This window comes from Ictidomys tridecemlineatus, chromosome 8, assembly GCF_052094955.1.
Source record: "Ictidomys tridecemlineatus isolate mIctTri1 chromosome 8, mIctTri1.hap1, whole genome shotgun sequence".
Classification (NCBI taxonomy): Eukaryota; Metazoa; Chordata; class Mammalia; order Rodentia; family Sciuridae; genus Ictidomys; species Ictidomys tridecemlineatus.
The window spans coordinates 135,928,075-135,947,162 of NC_135484.1; the positions used below are offsets into that span (position 1 = coordinate 135,928,075).

Sequence of the window (19,088 nt, forward strand, 5' to 3'; positions counted from 1 at the left end):
AGAGCCATTAATAATGTGATGGTTATTATGGGACCTGCTCAATCAGGGATTCCCCAGTTGTCTGCTTTGCCAAAAACCTGGTATGTTTTAGCTATAGATATTAAAGATTGTTTTTTTTTTCAATTCCAATTCATCCTGAGGATAGTCCATGTTTTGCATTTACTATCCCTGCACTGAATCATGAAGATCCTGATCGGAGATGTGAATGGAATGTACTCCCTCAAGGGATGGCTAACAGTCCAACTATGTGTCAAATTTATGTTAACAAAGCAATCCAGCTACTTAGAAATCAATATCCTGAACTTCAAATATTTCACTATATGGATGATGTATTATTAGCACATAAAGATAAAAACACATTGCTAGAATGTTATGCCACACTTACAAATTTATTAAAAAATTATAATCTAGAGATAGCAATAGATAAAGTACAATTAAATTTTCCAATTAATTATTTAGGAGTTCTATTATCCTCAACCATGGTCCGTCCACCAAAAATTCAAATACGAGTAGATCAACTCAAATCACTTAACGACTTTCAAAAGTTATTAGGAGACATAAATTGGATTAGGTCTTATCTAGGTATACCAACAGGAGAGTTGGGACCTTTATTTGATACCCTAAAAGGTCCATCAGATCCAAATTCACCCCGCATGTTAACACCTGAAACAAGAAAGACATTAAAAATTATTGAAACACATATGGAAACTATGCATTTGGATAGAATTGATATAAGTTTGCCTTTATTATTTATTGTACTACCAACAAAAAAAAATATTCCTACAGGAGTATTTTGGCAAGAATGTCCATTATTGTGAATACATTTATCTTATTCTCCTAACACTATTCTTACTAGGTATCCTGAGGCTGTAGGACAATTAATACTCAAAGGAATAAAAGCAGCAAAGGGAGTGTTTGGAATTTCTCGCAATAAAATTATTACTCCATATACTATGAATCAAATTGATGAGTTAGCTAATGAGTTAAATACTTGGGCAATAATCATGTGTAAATCTAATGTTTCATTTGATAATCACCCACCATCTAATCCTTTGTTGTCTTTTTGGTCTTCGCATCCTGTAGTTTTTCCAAAAGTGACAAGAAAAACACCTATCATGAGTGCTCCAAATATATTCATTGATGGGTCAAATAATGGTACAACAGCAATAGTTAAACCTCATCATACTTTTACATTTTTAGTACCCAAACAATCAGCTCAAAAGGTAAAGCTTAATGCAGTATTACAAGCTTTTGTGATGTTTAAAGATTCTGTATTTAATTTATTTTCTAATAGTCAGTATATAGTTAATGCTATACTATCCCTTGAAGATGCTGGTAGGATGTCCCCTTCCTCTACTATTTTCTCTTTGTTTTCTGCTATACAAAGTCTAATCTGGGACAGAAAAGATCCATTCTTTATACGACATATCAAGGCACAAACGGGATTGCCTGGAGCCCTTAGTTTGGGCAATGATTTAGCAGATAAATCTACACATGACATACATATTTTCTCCACAATAGAAGAAGCTATAAATTTTCATAAAAGGTTCCATGTCAATGCTAATACTTTACAAAAGCATTTTAAAATAACTAAGGAACAAGCCAGACATATAATAAAACAATGTCAAAATTGTGTGATCTTTTTACCACAAGTTAATCTTGGAGTCAATCCTAGAGGATTGATACCTAACCATATTTGGCAGATGGACATCACACACTTGCCAGAATTTGGAAAATTAAAATATTTGCATGTTACAGTTGATACTTCTTCCAAATTTTTGATGGGCTCCCTTCATGCTGGAGAAAAAACTAAAGATGTTATAGCTCATTGCTTACAAAATTTTGCCACTGTGGGCATTCCAAAGCAGTTAAAAACAGATAATGCCCCTGGTTATACGTCTACTTCTTTTAAACAATTTTGCTCATCATTTGGCATTACTCATATAACAGGAATCCTATACAATCCACAGGGACAAGGCATATTTGAAAGAGCTCATCAAACTATTAAAATGTACTTATTAAAGCAAAAAGAGGGAATTGGAAAGGGGTATATATCCCCCAAAGATAAACTTAAAATAATGCTTTTTAATCTAAACATTTTAAATTTGGATTCATCAGGGCTTAGTGCTGTGGAAAGGAATATGTATCCAAAAAATGTACATAAGCCTAAAGTACTTTGGAAGGATATTCAGCAGGACAATGGAAAGGTCCTGACCCAATGATTGTCTGGAGTTGGGGTTCTGTTTGTGTGTTTCTACCAGGAGAACAACAGCCGATTTGGATTCCAGAGAGACTAACCAAAGCAATTTCTACAGTCCAAAAAGAAGATGATTTGACTCAAATCCATAACAGCTGATATCCAGAGCTCCAGCTTGGCTATTCTTACATCTGCGACAGTGATTAACCAGGATGCTTTTTTCAATATCTATTTTATTATTGCCTTTTCCCACATCATAAAGTTCTATTTTATTTTTTGAGCTCATACAGACCTAGGTTAATGTTTTTCTGATCAGTTTTATTTTTTGACTGTGGAGTTTTTAAACATTGCAATGGAGATTTCACCTGTGTAAAGCTACAAGGCCTTTACTATTGTCTTATGTGTTGTACGTTTGTGTGCACACTTGTGTTTTGTGTTGTATGTCTGTGTGTATGTCCATATATCATATATGAGGACGCTCATGAAAAAATGGATCTGAATTTTTTTTATTCACGTGATTTTAATGGTTTAATTTAATTTGGGTAAACAGCTGTTGAGGATTGTTTTAATGTATGTACAAATAAGGAGGTTAACAGATCTGTTTGTTTACTTTCACCTTTCCTTTTCATTATATTTAATAATTCTGTTCAGGATAATGTAAATTGTTCAAAAAATTGTTTTCTTAGTACCTGTTGGAATGTTACACATTTTTTTTTTAGCCATCATTGCCAGAATTCCTATCTTCATCCCAGTGCCGGTGAAGACAAAGATGAAACCAAACTACAGCTTCTTCGATAGCTATCACAGTAAACTGTATAAACTGATTCATCAATGAATAATAACTCAACAAGTAATGCTCAATCAAGGAGTTGATTTACTTTGGGAGAAAATGGACATATTGATAGATTCCTCTGCTTTAAACTGCTTGCAGAACTTGCCTGGACTATGTATCACTTGTATACATTGTGAACTATCTGTTGGTACAGCGAATTGTGGTAATGCTGGAGTATCTTTGCTGATGGTGTCACCGGTGGTTCAATTTTTCAAAGGAGCCATCAATTGGCTTAGTGTTGTGGCATTTCTGTATCCTCCTCCCTTCTGCTAGTGATGGTCTAAAATTTGGGGACCAACAGAGGTGAGGCTAAGAACCTCACCCCCCCACACTGGTGCAAAGGCCAAATTTGGGGGCCAACAGAGGTGAGGCAAAGAACTTCACCCCCCCACTGATGCATAGGCCTATCCACAAGTATGGCTGTATGCTGGACTAGTAGTCAGTGATGGGTATGATCCAATTGCAGTGGTACCAACCTAAGACAGGAGGCTGATGCCTAGAGGTCAGCTCATCCAGTGAAGGGTAAGGACCATATGTATTATTGGACAACCTAACAGGCAGGATCCCTAAGCCACATTGCTTGTTGTTTAATTAAACAGAAGAGGGGAGATGCTGAGAGCCATAGCCAAGTAGGAATTACGCATGGCATTTTTGGTTGGAAGGTGACCCCAGCAAGCCATTGAGATGATAATGATTATGTTAAGATGTGCATTCAATTGGAGGTTAGACCCCTGCTCTCTGCCTAGGCCTGCTACTTTGGAGCTCTCATGCGGGACTCCGAGAGAGTTCCCATTGGTTGGGGAAGTGCGGTAGGAGGGAATTCCGGAGGAGGGATTTTCCTGTTGGTGTAGTGTGTCCCAGGAGGAGCCACGTGGCATGGCATTTGGCATTTTTCCTGGGAGCATGTGTGGAGCGTGCTGGTGGAGTTCAGAAATAAAGTTTGTTCCTGCTTCAGTGGCTCATGATTTTGTGCCTAGCCAGACTGCGGCACAATACCACCAGGCAAGGTATCCTAGCTGCAAGGGGGGTATATGGCAGTTCAAAGCTATTCAACTGTCCAATCTGGTTGTCATAAACTCTATATAAATTAAGAACACACATTAAAGAGCAGATATCAAAGGACTATGACTCTGTTCTGTTGTGTCCCTATTATCTATTGTAATTCTTAGCATATAGGTGGTGAATGATGAAGGGTGAATGTCAAAGATAGACAAAACTAAAATGTGTATTGAAGTGTTTTTTTAGTTGTAGATGAACACAATATCTTTATTTATTTATTTTAATTTTTATGTGGTGCTCACAGCCAAACCTAGAGCCTCACATATGCTAGGAAAGTGCTCTACCACTGAGACACACCTCCAGACTAAAACTTGGTTTTTCTTTAAACTTGAATAATAGTAACAGTATATACCAGCATTTATTACTATTGTGGCATTTAGCTAAGGCAGGTGTATGACAAGTTTAAAATACAGGAAAGCACAGAATAAGTAGAAGGAATTGCATGTGGAATGACTGGGAAATGTGTTTGGGGCCATCTGGGGAAAGTTTGTAAGCTATCCTAGGCATCTGTACTGCACTCATCCTAATACAACAGGGAATCAGGACAGCCTATTGGCCATGACCTGGTTCTGTGTACAGTGAGTGGGCAGTGTGGGGACAGCTGAGTGTGTGCATCATGAGATCAAATAAGATCAAGTTGTTAAGAAGGCTTAGGATGCTGCCCTTATCTTCCTACTTGGTTTTCACCTAAAGGTCCATCCTTATGAACTGTAGTGGGAACTTGGGGACATGGAAAGAAGGAAATTTTTCATGGTGGGGAAGTACAACCCTTAGGGAGATGAGAATCTGCCACAGAACAGAAGAGTGTTAGTTTCGTTATGCCTGATAAAGAAAAGGAAGGGGTGATCAGCATTGAAATATGGTAAATATGAAAAGCAGGCATCCACATCAAGTATATGTGAGCCCGCCACAGCCTCAGTGCCTTCCTCATTCACTTCCAAGATACTCTTGTGCACAAACTTGGACAGACACAGGTCTGTCTTAGTTGACATTGCAGACAAGTCAGCCTGGCCCTCTTGGAAGACATCAACCATTCCCAGACGCTGAAGCACAGACTCCATGATGTAATCCCCCTGCAGTTTAAATCTTGGAATGAAAACTTCCACTTTAATATTCTGCAAAGATGCTGCCTCGGTCCAGTCTAGGAATTTCTCAAAAGTAAGGCTATTTTCCACCTGAAAGTCCAGAATCACAGGTTCATAGTCAGACTATGGTGGGTATTGACGGACACACAGACATTTCCATGAACATCCACACAAGATAAGCAGTGCCTTCAGCTGCCCAGAAGCTTGTGAGGGCTCTGACTTGTCCACCACCCCACATGCTATCACATATGTCATTTCCTTGTGGCTGCCCCTCCTTATCCATCCACAAGCAAAACATATTTATTTCTGAAAAACATTTATGCCCACTCAGTGGTGCTTTTCTTGTGGTATTTGTTGATTTGAATGAAGCTTAGTTTTAACACAATGAATCATTGCTGGCAAGCACAAGAGACTGGAAGAGCTCTCAGTGTGAGCCTCTCCAGGACAGGGACATCTGCCTAAGGTGGAATGTGGCACTGTTTGTGGAAACTCATCCTCACAGTTAGGGACCTGGAGAGAGGGAAAGCCTGCTCTGCTCACAGAGACCCTTTAGGTCATCACAGTGCACTGCCACCATTGAGAGAATGGTTGGCTCTCTTGCAATAGGGATCATATCACAAGGAAGCAAGGAGGACAAGGCTGGGCCATTTGGGATCTTGGGTTGGAGATACTGTGAAAGAAAAGCACAGGGTGTACCCAATTCTTCCCACAGAAATTGTGAGTTCAAAGGAGTGCAGCCCCTCCTAACTCACCACACTGAGGCCCACGTCCTCATCTGGGAGCAGGATGATCATGCTCAGCGTCTTGCCAGCATAGGGCAGCTCCAACACCTGTGTCTGGGCCTCACTGATGTAGATGTAGTTAAAATTGGCTTTCTGACACATCATCTGCACTGGCCTTGACTCCTCCTGAGGGGAATGACCACATGAGCACAACATTTAAAACGGTATAAAAAGGGGAAAGAAAACTCTCAACTCTGGGGTGATCTAGCACTGCTAGAAATTAATACATTGTTATCATAAACATGCCTTATAAAGAGGAGAGGAGGTTACTGCATACAAGCTTCCTTATTGCATTACACTGTATTTTAAAGGATTAGAGAATTTAGCAAACTAGTCTAAGATCTGTTTTAATAAAGTTATAGCTCACAGTTGACTAAGGCCTTTGCCACTAATTTTTAATGGTACAAAGATGCAGATACTAAATCAGTAATAAGTTATGATTAACAACAATTCAAATGAGAGATTACTTTAATTTAAAAAGTAATAGATGGAAAATCTGGGGAGTAGCTCAGTGGTATAGTACTTGGTTAATATGCACAAGCCCCTGAGGTTGATCTCTCATTGCACAAAAATATTTTTAAAAAATCCTGATTCAAGAAATGTGTTGTCACATTCCCGCTTTGCATTCTTCCTCATGTCATTCATATATTCATATATAAATGTATATATATACATTTATATATGTATATATACATACACATACATATATCACCTCATTTTGCTTTTTATCTAAGCAATTTGTGTCAATAGGAAGATCTTTGTTTCCAGAATGATGTTAAACCAGTACTTGTAGGAGACTTCATCAGAGGCAGTGAGAGTACTAATAGGATAATATGATTTAAACTATAATAAAGACCAAGTATCATTTATTCAAATCATTTTTTCACTAAGATTAAAATTTATTAAGAGAGATGGTAAGTTTAAAATTATTATTAACCATTTATGCCTTTACAAAGTTAAATTTTCTATTCAATCTCTTCATCAAACTAGCATAATTTTTGAAAGTCTCTCCCTACCTGATTTATTAGGAAAGGCATTTCACACACATGTGATTTGTCAAATGGCTCATCCCATGTTCCTTTGAAGTAGATGGCATCAACAAGAACCAGCCTGGCCTGCTCATCAATTGAGTTCTTTGGTAGCAACTCTGGAATTTTACCTTTAAAGACAAGCACAAATTCTATCAGTTGCTTTTCTGAACCCATGGTAAATAATCATGACAACGATGCCTTGGAGATCCAAACATTCTTGTTTCAAATGTGCTGAGTTTGGATGATACGTATAAAAGTTAAAAATCCCAACTATGAGTGGTATTCAGGACGACAGTCACTGGAAGAGCCATCAAGTTGAAGATGGTAAAAGACTTCTATGTCACTGAAGGAAAGCAGGTTGGAAAAAAAGCAGAAATTTGACTCCAGGTTGGAGAAGAAGTCAAGCAGCAAAGGAGAGAGGGGCTGGGTAGGAGCTGACATTACCTGCTGTGGGTAAGAGCAGTGTCAGGTCTAAGGCTCTGTGATCAGGCCCAGTTCTAACATTGTACAGCTACCTGGCAATATTCCTGGTGCAGATAGAATTGAATAGCTCCACAGCAGAGATAGAAGGAGTTTCTGGAAACTATAGAAGAGATATTATGATTGCACCATCCTGACACCTGGAATCCCTGGAACAGATAATGATTTGGGTAGGTGAAGGTATATCCTTTTTAATTTTCATATCAAGTGGTACTTTCCAAAAAACTAAGAGCATCCCTAGTAATTTGCTGCCTGAAGAGGACACAAGAAATAAAGATTCCAAGAATAAACAGTGGAAAGGACTACCTCTATTTTTTATGGTCTCATTTGTTAGCAGAAATAAGGATGTTCCTAGTGGTACATAAATTATCTGAATTATTTCAACATCAAACCATCATTGATCTTGAGGACCAAGATTAGAACTTGTCACACTTTGAAACAGAAATGAGTAAGTTTTAACCTTGCATGGAAGATGTTTTCAGTCTGTGGAATGGATCAGCCCTGAAAGAGGCTCTGTAGCTGACTAATCAAGTCTAGGCTTCTCAAGTCTGATGAAGTGTGCTTAAGTGAGAGATATGAAAGAAGAAGTAGGATAAGTCACCCTAACATGTAAAAGTGGGAGGAATGAAGTCCAAACTGACTCCATGAAGAGGAGGGCCAAGGGCATGACTTGGGAAAATCTGGCCATTGATCTGTTCCCACAGTCAACAGTCACCTGCCGTGTGAACAATACAGGCCAGTGTCAAGTAAATTATCACATGGGAAATCTGACCTACAAGTTTCTGTTGACACTTGTATCAGTCACTCCTGTCCGAGAAGGACAGACAGCATTAATTCTCTGGTTTTGAAAACCTGAGCACTGATCAGATCTTCTGTGAGCCACTAGGTTCACAGGCACCAAGAGGCTCAGCCAGGCAACCTTGCTCTGATGGTTCTGCAACACCAGTGACATTAGCAGTGAGGAGGAGAGGTAGAGGAGAGAGGAGAGGAGAACAGAGGTGGGGTGTGAGGAGAGGGAAATAACTTATAATTCTGACCTTCCATCTCTTTTGAGACCCAAGTATTTATATGCTCCCTGGACTTCTCTGTAGCTTCAGCAAAGGACAGCAGCTCCAGCTCTGTGTTGTAGGACTGAAGACAGGACTCCTTAAATGTCTTGGGAGAGAAAAAGTTCAGATGCTGGCCATAAAATGACAGTGAGCTTCAAAAAATTCTGAATGCTAGATTTTAGGCTTTTCTTAAAATTAAAAACATGATCAAATCTTAAACTACTTGATGGTAAAACATTTTAGTTTGTAAAGAGATATTTCCAGAGCCCTGAATAACCAGAAATAATAAATAAATTTGAGACATTGCCAAAATTGAAATAATATAAGTTATGATTATAGAATTGGGGTCTTTATTTAAAAAGTAGTTTACTATAAGTTTCTCAAATTCTCTAGAATATTGTTCATTTTTTCCTTGTTTTTGCAGTACTGGGGTTTGAGCTCAGGGCCTTCAGCATGCTAGGCAAATGCTGTACCACTGAGCTACATCCCAAGGAAGTTTTTCATTTTGTTCTTGAGACAAGGGTGTCACTAGGTTGCCCAAGATGGCCTCTAACTCTCCATCCACTTGCCACAGCTTCCCAAATATGCCATCCTGCCTTGTCTCTAGAGTCTCTCTTCTGGGTCGTATATCACCAGGTGTTTTAAATACAACTTTTATTGTTCTACTGACTCAACTTACTGAGAGGAAATCACAGGTCTTCTCTCCAAAGAGTCTGTTGGCTGTTGTAAGCAAATACTTTGAGCCAGGCTTGTTCACTTGGGTGAGAAGCATCTGGAAGCCCTTATGGATGTCTTCCTCTGTGTTTAAAGACATTGCCTGTGAAGGAAATCAGCAAAACTCTGTCAATTTTGATTTTGCACTCAATAAGAATTTGCAAGCAATTATTTTCTCAAATACTGCATAAATTTTTCTTTTGAAAGGAAGTTGATTCTAATCGAGAAGTGATACTGGTGAGATAGGTGGAGAGAGGGGCCAGGAAGCTGGTGAATAAAAGATATGGCTCTTGTACCTGCACAGTGCTCTCTGCATAGTTTAGAGATGAGCAATAAAAAATAAATAAGTACATTATGTGATACTTTATATTTTAAAGGTGTCATATTAGGTCACGAGAAGAGTTTCATTTGATTCTGAAGTATGCAAATGACACAATTTATATTCAATGACTTCAGTGTAGGAAACTAAAAATCAACAACACTACAACTAAAATGCCAACAACATGGAAGCTAACCTACTAACTAATTATTGAAAACAGTTTCTAAGGAAATAACTCCCTTTTGACATTGTTTAAATAAGTGACATAGCAACACAACTTTGGATTCAATCTTAAATGATAGTATACACAAAATAGATAAAATCTATGAAACTCTTTTTTCTAGAATTTGTAAAGTTACTTCCATTTCCCAACATAATTAAATTTAAACTACATATATTTTTTCAGTCTTCCATTTGGCAACATACTTGCTTTCTTGGGTAGATATTAGCCAGAAATAACAAGAAAAGTCTTATCACCTTGTAAAGATGTACAACGAAATTGCCAAACCTTTGTATCAGCTGGACTGCCCTCTACTGGACTATATAAAACATTCAGCAAAGAGGTCAATGTGACTTGGTTTGACAAGCTAATTCAACAGGAAAAAAAAAACACAAACATCTTATATCCCACACAAACTGAAGTTTACTGAATAAGTTAAAAACAAAAGGAAAAAAACTCTTAATAAATTAATTTTTACCATGAAAGAAATTGGCAGAGTGCCAATTCTACTAGTAAACAATTTGAATCATTTTGAAAATTGGAAATGAAGGTATGTAGTTTCAGTCTTTTCAACCTTGGAGGCAGATCTGGAACAACAGTAGTAATAGGCAGAAGCAACAGGAATAATGTAATGGCAATCTTTACAAAGATTTGTGTATTAACACAATCATATTTTTGTTAGTCTATTCACTCTACAGATGTTTTCTTATGCATAAACATGAGTCACAGTGGACACATGCTGAGTAGCTCATATCTGTTATGTCTCTTGTCACAACAAGCATTAGAACTTCTTGGAGCTGTTTCTTCTGTGAAACACCATTTTGAGTAGCAAGTTGTTTTTCCTCTGTGACTCATCCCCAGGCCTGAGATTTGCAGTACTGTAGGACCAGTTTACCATCACTGCCCAAACATCCCTCAGCTGGGGGAGGAGCAAAGGACTGATTCCCATAAGTGAACAACTGTTCCAAGGCCACAAGTTTAAGGAACTTCTTGATGAGTCAATGAATCCTTGGATGGTTCAGTTCTCTCTACAACCCACATTTTGTTTTCATTATAGGAGTGACCCATAGCCTTTAGTAGGATGTCCATTTTTATCTTGTTGTCACTGGAAGGTTCCCCTCTCTGATAAGACTACAGCAGAAGAAAGGGCTCTGGAGTGGCTGTATCTGGGGAGACATCCATAAGTCCTTCATGCCAGCAGCAGCAGTTGAACAGAGTTTCCACACCGACCTTGATGATTCTCAATAAGGTAGACAATAAAAATATTTTTTCTTCTAAAGAATGATTTGAAATAAATATTTAAAATACTATTTAAATATGTGACTTATGATTTAGAAAATAAAATGCATGTTATATTACCAAAACCTAATAATTAGAACAAAAAATATTAAAACAACATTTATTATTTTAATGTTACAAAGGAAATAATGATATAACAAAATTCCCAACTCATGGTGCTAGAAAAAGTAGAGAAAAATTCCTAAGGGATTTAGGGAAAAACACAAAATGCTCAATAAATCCAAGAACTGATTCTTTCAAAGAAAGCACACATTTCTATCCAACATAGACAGACATCAGCAATTGTAAGAAAAATTTTACAAATACTCACAAGGAAAGTTAAAAATGAAAAAGAGATTACACAGTAACCCCTGTGAGCAACCTCCACAACATCTCACTGGAGGAAACTCCTCAGCTCTCTCCTTCCCTTCCTCCTGTACCCTCTCCCTGAAATGGTCCAGGCTCACCCCTCCTTCATCAACAGCTCTGGAAAAATTTAAGGAGGGGATAAAAGACAACCCTTGCAGACCAGTCTCTCCTCCTAGGTGACAGGCAGGCTTACCTGAGCCATCTGGATCTTGGTGTTCCCCTTTGCCCCCAGGAGGACCATGGCCAAGGCAGAGGAGGTGCTCAGGGGAGAAAAAAACACATTTTGTGAAGGTCTGTCTTGACACAGCATCTTCAAAACCTGGATGGCAAAGGTGCCATTTGCTTTTGAAAGAGAATCCATGATGCAGGGTCTGGGGGCAAAGAAGACAGAGAAACACAGTAAAATGGGGCTGAGGACACTGTGTGTGGTCTCTGCTTTCATTTTTCTTGTGAATTCAGAAAATTTCTGAGTACCAGCGAAATCCATGACAGTAGACTAGACATGTGAGGAAGGGGCTGGTGTCTGTAGAACATCAAACTGTCTAGGAAAGGAAGAGCAGAAAAGCATGCAGAGGAGAACAGAAGTTGACAGGTCAAAGCAAGAAGAATGGATGACTAGTCAAAGCAAGAGCAAGGAGGTGCTACTGTAGCCAGAGTGAGTGGAGTGTAAACACCAGTGGGCAAGTCTATGTAGTGAGATCTTTCCTCACCAGGGGCTGGCCTTAGATCCTGGGAAACCTCCTCAACAATTTCTCATTCTCCAAGGTCCCCCCAACTTATGTCCAAGCCTGCCTTCAGCCCCCTCCCAAATCTTTCTACCCAACTTCACTTCTCCAGCCCCTGTGATCCTATGCCTAGTACAAACCTCCTGGCTCCTCTCCAGAGCCTCTAGTCAGAGGCTGACCCTGAGATCACCAGTACAATAAGCCTCTGCTCATTAAAATGCAAATCAAGTGGGCTGGGAAGTCTCAGAACTTGGGGTCCCCCTATCAAGAGTTCAGGTGGACAGACACACAGCATCCTGAGAGGGAAGCGCTATCTTGATTCTATGATCTCACCCTTAAATCTCCAGTGACCCTAGGGAGGAACTCAAAAATATGTTTTGTAAATTGCATCCCATCTGCCTGGCCCCATCCCTTGCTGCAGTCCTCCTCTGTTACAGCCTCCACCTCTATTTACCCTGACCCCACCCCCCACCCCCGCCCAGTCACCTCTAAGCCTTGGCAAACAGTGACATCCAACTTAAAAGGCTCCCTATCCCATCCCTGTTACCAGGCTCAAATCATTGGCTCCTCCCTCCTAGGCTCAGCACCAAGAGGCCTCTGATGTCCTAGTCTAGAGCTCCCTCCTCCCCACCCTGACTCATCACGGCTAATTGTAATTCCCTGTCTCATCCATTGTTGAACCCACAAGACTGGCTACTCTCTGCAGGAAAGGTGCCTGGTATCCTGATTCTAAGCACCTGCAAACATGCTCAGGAAACAGCAAGAGCTCCATCAATTAGGGGGAAATCTCAGATAAATAAAGGGTGCACTGGTTTTGAATTGGAGACTGGAGATTTTAAAAGCACAGAGAAAGGTAAGGCAGAAGTCATGCTGTGACTCCCTGAGGAGAGGAGAGGGGAGAAAATAAGGCCATTAGGTGGGAGCTGTGTTGGAGCTTGAACCCTCACCAGGATGAGGGCCAGGGCCAGCCAGGGGCAGGAAATAGGTAAGCAGAGAAGCCAGGAGGCTGTGCAGCATCTTTGTCTTCTTGGAATCCTGCTGCCCTTATCCAGGACTAGACCCAATCAAGGTCCCTCTGCACAACTGACCCCCATGAGCTCCCAAGAAGCTATTTCTCTAAACACAGCAATGACACTGACTTCTTAGATTCTCTTTTCTCTTCTGGCCTTCCCTTCTCCCAGTGGTGGCCTGGGGTTTCTAAAACTTGCCTGTCTTGGTCCACTGTCACTTCATCCCCTGCACAGAGAAGTCCTCACCTGCCACCTTCCACACAGTCTCTCCTTCAGGTCTCAGTGCTGCTAACCTTGTGCTGACTTCTGAATCACAGGACCAGGATCTACAGCTGTGCCTCTCTCAGATCCACTCTGGGGCCTCTGCACTCCCAGAGACCTTTTATCGGGCCTGATTAGATCTGGGAATTCCTACCTTCCAATCAGCATTCACTGCCCCAAGGAAGAAATCCAGTTGACCTGGGTCATGGCAGGGGATAGGATCTCCTCCCTGCTCAGGGATGAATCACTAATCCCCTTGCTCTTGCTCCCCTAACCTCACCTCCTCTGTCACACACTGGTTTGCACTGGAACACCAAGGGAGACACTGGAATGGAGTTGAGCCCAGCATGTTTTCTTGAGGATTCTGAAAGTGAAAGCACTCTGAAAGTGACAACCACCTGATCCAGTTATACCACTCTTCTCTGTGTACATGTGAAGAAATCAAAGTCAGCATAGTACAAGAAACAGCTGCATACCTATGTTTGTCCCAGCACAGTTCACAAAATCTGAGTTATGGAATCAGCCTAGGTGCCCATTATAAGATAAATTGATTTTTAAAAAATTGATCTGTATATATGCACAGTAGTTTTATTTAGCCATAAAAAGGAAGGAAATGTGATTTGCAGGAAAATGAATGAAACTGGAAAATATCATGTTAAGAAAAATCAGTCTCAGAAAAAAAAATGTCTAATGTTTTCTTTCATATGTGGAATCTAGAGAATAATATAAAGTAACATGAAAGTAGAAGATGGACTAACAGGGAAGGTAAGGGGTGAGGGAAAGTACAAGGGGGGGTAAGAGAGTGTTACAGGTAGGGTGGATTCAGTTAGAGTACTTTATGTGTGCATGTAGGAAATTGCCAAAATGAACCCAATTGTTTTGTATAATTACTATGCAGTCATAATTATTTGAAAAAATACATTTTTTTAAATGTTGTTTCCAAGGGCTGGAGATATAACTCAATTGGTAGAGTGCTTGCTTCACATGCACAGACCCTGGATTTGTTGTAGGGAAAAAGGAGGCAAGGCATCGAAGATATCAGGAAACAGTTTTATTTGGTGCAGCCAGGTTCAGAGGGCACAGCTTTTGCTGTAATCAATTAATCCCCTGAACCCCGAGTTCAGGGAGTTTCAGAGTTTTATACCCAGCATGTAAGGGGAGGGGCTCAGAAGTTCGCAGTCTGCAGAAGTTCACATAGAGGCAGCTTTTTCTTTCACTGTTTTGGGCAAGTTAACCCTTCAAGGACAACACCTGAGAAGGGGAGAGCTTCTTCTCCTCTTTCTCTCCTCCCCCTGCCAGCTGTTACCATGGAGCCTAGTTTGTAACTTATCTTAAAAATGTAAACATCTCTGTGAAGCCCAGCTCAAGGCCAGAGGCCTTGTTTGCACATTTCTACAAACTTCTATACTGGATATGTTTGTGAAAAACTAGTAAAGGGTGTCCAGACCTGGAGTTCTGGTATCTTCCCGGCCAGTGGCCAAGTAAAACAGAGTGACATGAAAATAGGAAGTTTATCTACATTGAACTCTTTTGCAGAGACTCTTTTGCTGACAGTCCTAAAAATCAGTCATGGTAAACATTTTTGGAGAAGCCCAGTGAAAACGTTTCTGTAGGGCTGGGGATGTGGCTCAAGTGGTAGCGTGCTCACCTGGCATGTGTGCGGTCCGGGTTTGATCCTCAGCACCACATACAAAGCAAAGATGTTGTGCCAGCCGAAAACTAGAAAATAAATATTAAAAAAAAAAATTCTCTCTCTCTCTCTTAAAAAAAAAAAAAAACTCTGTGGAGAAAGGGGGTGCCACTTCAGGTTCAATCCCCAGCATCACAAAAATAAAAATATAAAATGTTTTTTCCACTTTCTCCCCCACTAATTAGTACTAGTCCAGCACTCTCATAGAGAACACAGATGTCCTAAATCTGAGCAGCTGAGCTCTTTTCCAACTTCTGGTGCTTGGGCTGTGGTGTATCAGCAGTCCTACTCTTCTCTAGCAATGTGACAGAAACAGAGATGGAATCAAAATGGCTTAGGACCTCAGCAGTGTCTATCTATCATGGGGTGCAGAGGCACGGACCACCTCTAGCAAGTTGATTTAGTAGTTCATGTCATCCAAGGTTCACACCCTTCCCCCATTCATCTTTGTACCAGCTTCAAGCAATTGGAAATACTTCATGTTGACATGTGGTTCCAAGAAAGAGAACAGACCAAACGTCTCTTCCTCTGAAGCAGGGAGAATTTCCTAGAAGTTTGTCCATCAGCAGATACCTGTCTTTTTTCAAATTAATGAAAATTAGTTTTCCTGAGTGCCTGAATTAGGGTGAGGCAAAACATTTAATAGGCACACTTTTTTAGGTGCTAATCCCTCCATTTATGTGACCCCGATAATGAGGACTTCCATAAATTTTGCACCCTACATACCATACCATTTTTTTAATAACACCTTTATTCCTTGGCACATGCCTATAATCCCAGGATCTCAGGAGCTGGGGGGGAGGGCAAATATATCAGGATCTATATTTCAAAGTCAGCTTCAGCAATTTAGCAAGACCCCGTCTCAATAAAAATAAAATATAAAACTCTGGGAGTCCCGGCAGCCGCATGGTGCGCTGCACACTCAGGGAAGGCCAGGACGTGGCATGTGGGTGCAGCTGCTCCATTAGGGCTCAAGGCCCCGCTGGGGCCAGGAAGTCGGCCGGTCTCTCTAGTCTTTTCAGGGCACGGGCAGGCGGCTTCGGCCGTGGCCAGGAGGCGACTCCTTGGATTCAAAATGACCAACAAACTAGTGTCATCCATTTCCCTGCAAATTCCATGATTTTGTCATTTTTTTAGTGCAGAGTAATACTCCATTGTGTATAAATGCCACATTTTTTTATCCATTTATCTATTGAAGGGCATCTAGGTTGGTTCCACAGTCTAGCTATTGTGAATTGTGCTGCTATGACAGATTATGTTAAGTGAAGCTAGCCAATCCCTAAAAAACAAAAGCCAAATATCATCTTTGATATAAGAAGAGCAACTAAGAACTGAATAGGGAGAAAGAGCATGAGAAGAAGATCACCATTAAACAGGGTTGAGAGAGGGCAGGGAAAGAGAGAGAGAAGGGAAATTGCATGGTAAAGGAAGGAGACCCTCATTGTTATACAAAATTACATATAAGAGGAAGTGAGGGGAAAGGGGAAAAAAAACAAGAGAGAGAAAGGAATTACAGTAGATGGGGTAGAGAGAGAAGATGGGAGGAGAGGGGAGGGGAGGGGAGAGGGGATAGTAGAGGATAGGAAGGGCAGCAGAATACAACAGACACTAGTATGGCAGTATGTAAAAAAGTGGATGTGGAACCGATGTGAATCTGCAATATGTATACGGGGTAAAAATGCAAGTTCGTAATCTGCTTGAATCAAATGTATGAAATATGATATGTCAAGAGCTTTGTAATGTTTTGAACAACTAATAATAAAAAAATAAAAAATAAATATGACCAACGAAGAAGCTCTTCCAAAAGAGGATTGAACCCAGTGCGTCACACATGCCAGTGAAACAGACTTCAAAGTTATGGCAAGAGACGAGTTAATTCTAAGAATGGAAACAATATGAAGCTTACGGTCAAGCTTTGGAGGGCAAGTACACAGATCTTAACTCAAATGACATAACTGGCTTAAGGGAGTCTGAAGAAAAACTAAAGCAACAGCAGCAGGAGTCTGCATGCAGGGAAAACATCCTTGTAATGCGACTAGCAACGAAGGAACAAGAGATGCAAGCAAGAGTGTACTGCTCAAATTCAGTACCTCAAGCAAGTCCAGCAGCCGAGTGTTACCCAAATGAGATCAACAATGGCAGACCCAGCAATCAACTTGTTTTTCCTAAAAATGAAAGGCGAAGTGGAACAAGCCCAAAATGAACTGAGTGCCTGGAAGTTTAGGTCTAATCGGTAAATAAATCATACCCCCCAGTCAAGACTTCCCTGACAGTCCCACTGCGAGAAAGCTGTGGTGGGACAGCCAAGTACTTGTTTCCACACCAAGACTCAGACTTTTTGAGCCAAAAACAAACACACACACACACACACACACACACACACACACATTCTTATACCTTGCAGCTTGTAATGATTAATGTAAAACTTACCAGATGAACCTTGTGTGTGAGCTTTTTTTTCCTTCCCCTTCCCCTTGCTTCTGAGGCCTGATGTAATGGGACTATTCCGAAGAAAAGGCCACCTCTGAAAAATTCCCCTTCTAGAACATGTAGAACTTGAGAAATGTTTCTGTTTGAAGAAAATAGAGGGTGAAACCGAAGTCTGAAGTCTGTGGCACACTGTGTCTTCAGACAGTTTGGAGGATTGACAACCTAGAGATTTAAAAATCATGAGTTGAACGTGTAAAATTCCAGAAAAATGTAAAAACGGAATATGCTTCGCTCTTAACCTCGAGCATAATGACCTAGAGACACTGTGTATCAGTTTTGCCAGATAGAAGACTGTGGACTTCATGATTGTTGTTGAACTTCTGGGTCAAAACTCAAATGAAGTGATATTGCCTTTAAAGGTTTTTCTGCTGAGAACCAACTTTTAATAGTCATGAGAAAATCAAATCATAGCTGTCAGTACAAGTAGAGCATATGTTTAACCACCTAGCTTAGGGCTCTCTCTTACACAATGGAGCCTTAAATCAATGTGGTTTTCATCAATGGTTTGTTCTTTGAATGGTTTTAAAAACTGCAGACAACTGAGGACTGTGCAGACATGAAGGTGTGGTATTGAACTTCGGGTTTCAACTGTGTGAAGCATTATGAACATTCATTTCACAACTAGATTGTATAAGGACATTGGCTGTGATGAGACTCACTGCATTATTTTTTCTCAGTAGTGAACTTTATAAATCCCCATCCCATTCAACAGGCACATGTTAAAAGAGCATTATCACTAGTATTAATGGGGGAATGTGTTCCTTCATTGTATTGGGGCCTTTTGTATTATACTCTTGATATTAAATTAAATATGCCTTGGGGAAAAAAAAAAACTCTGGAGATGTGGCTCAGTGGTTAAGTGTCCCTGGCTTTGATCTCTGTTTACAAAAATAAATAAATGAATAAACAAGCAAATAAGCAGATAAATAATGCTTGCTAAAAGATGAATATGCATACCATAATATTGTTAAGAGAAGGGATCTGAGACATTCTAAATTCAGTTACCAGCATAATGAAGGAAAGAAAAGATAAGAGTTTAACTGATAGATTAAAGCTAAACCAACAAAGAAAAAAATAACTGCAGCATATTTCTTTCCCATATTTTTAAGATCAGCCATTGAGACAAAATTTTATTCTGCTTGTAGACTCAACCAACCAAGAAGCTACAGAAACATGTCTCTACTGACTCTCTTCCTATCCCAGGTCATATCCCTCTTCTCTCTATCCATTGTAGATTTAATGAAAGTAATCTGTACCTCCTACTCCCTGGATTTTTATGACAAAATATCCTTAGATCTAGTGAACATTTTTCCAGCTGCTACATGGTAATGCTGCTAGCCTGGTCTTAGGGAATTTGCCCTAGGACCAGGCTAGCAACATGCACAGCTTGATAAACCCATGTATTTCGGAGATCTCTCCACCTCAAAATTATGGTTTAACAATATTCACCTCTTTAAATCCTACAATTCAGAATATTCACAGAGCTGTACAACTGTC

General features: G+C 40.1%; 1 protein-coding gene and 2 pseudogenes across 1 annotated transcript; 1 reads left to right on the forward strand and 2 right to left on the reverse strand.

Annotated features, from left to right (window-relative positions):
• Window positions 1-4,049: 4,049 nt before the first annotated feature.
• LOC101967274 (serpin B9) lies at window positions 4,050-13,741 on the reverse strand. Its single transcript, XM_005342610.4, has 7 exons — window positions 13,397-13,741; window positions 11,609-11,786; window positions 9,195-9,332; window positions 8,504-8,621; window positions 6,972-7,114; window positions 5,926-6,081; window positions 4,050-5,263 (listed from the first exon to the last, which is right to left on the reverse strand). The coding sequence occupies exons 2-7, from the start codon at window positions 11,774-11,776 to the stop codon at window positions 4,859-4,861; spliced, it is 1,128 nt and encodes a 375-aa protein (XP_005342667.1). The 5' UTR covers window positions 11,777-11,786; window positions 13,397-13,741; the 3' UTR covers window positions 4,050-4,858.
• LOC110597342 (ubiquitin-like protein ATG12 pseudogene) lies at window positions 10,307-11,524 on the reverse strand (annotated as a pseudogene).
• Window positions 13,742-14,146: 405 nt separating the features above from the next.
• LOC144365822 (pre-mRNA-splicing regulator WTAP pseudogene) lies at window positions 14,147-17,645 on the forward strand (annotated as a pseudogene).
• Window positions 17,646-19,088: the final 1,443 nt, after the last annotated feature.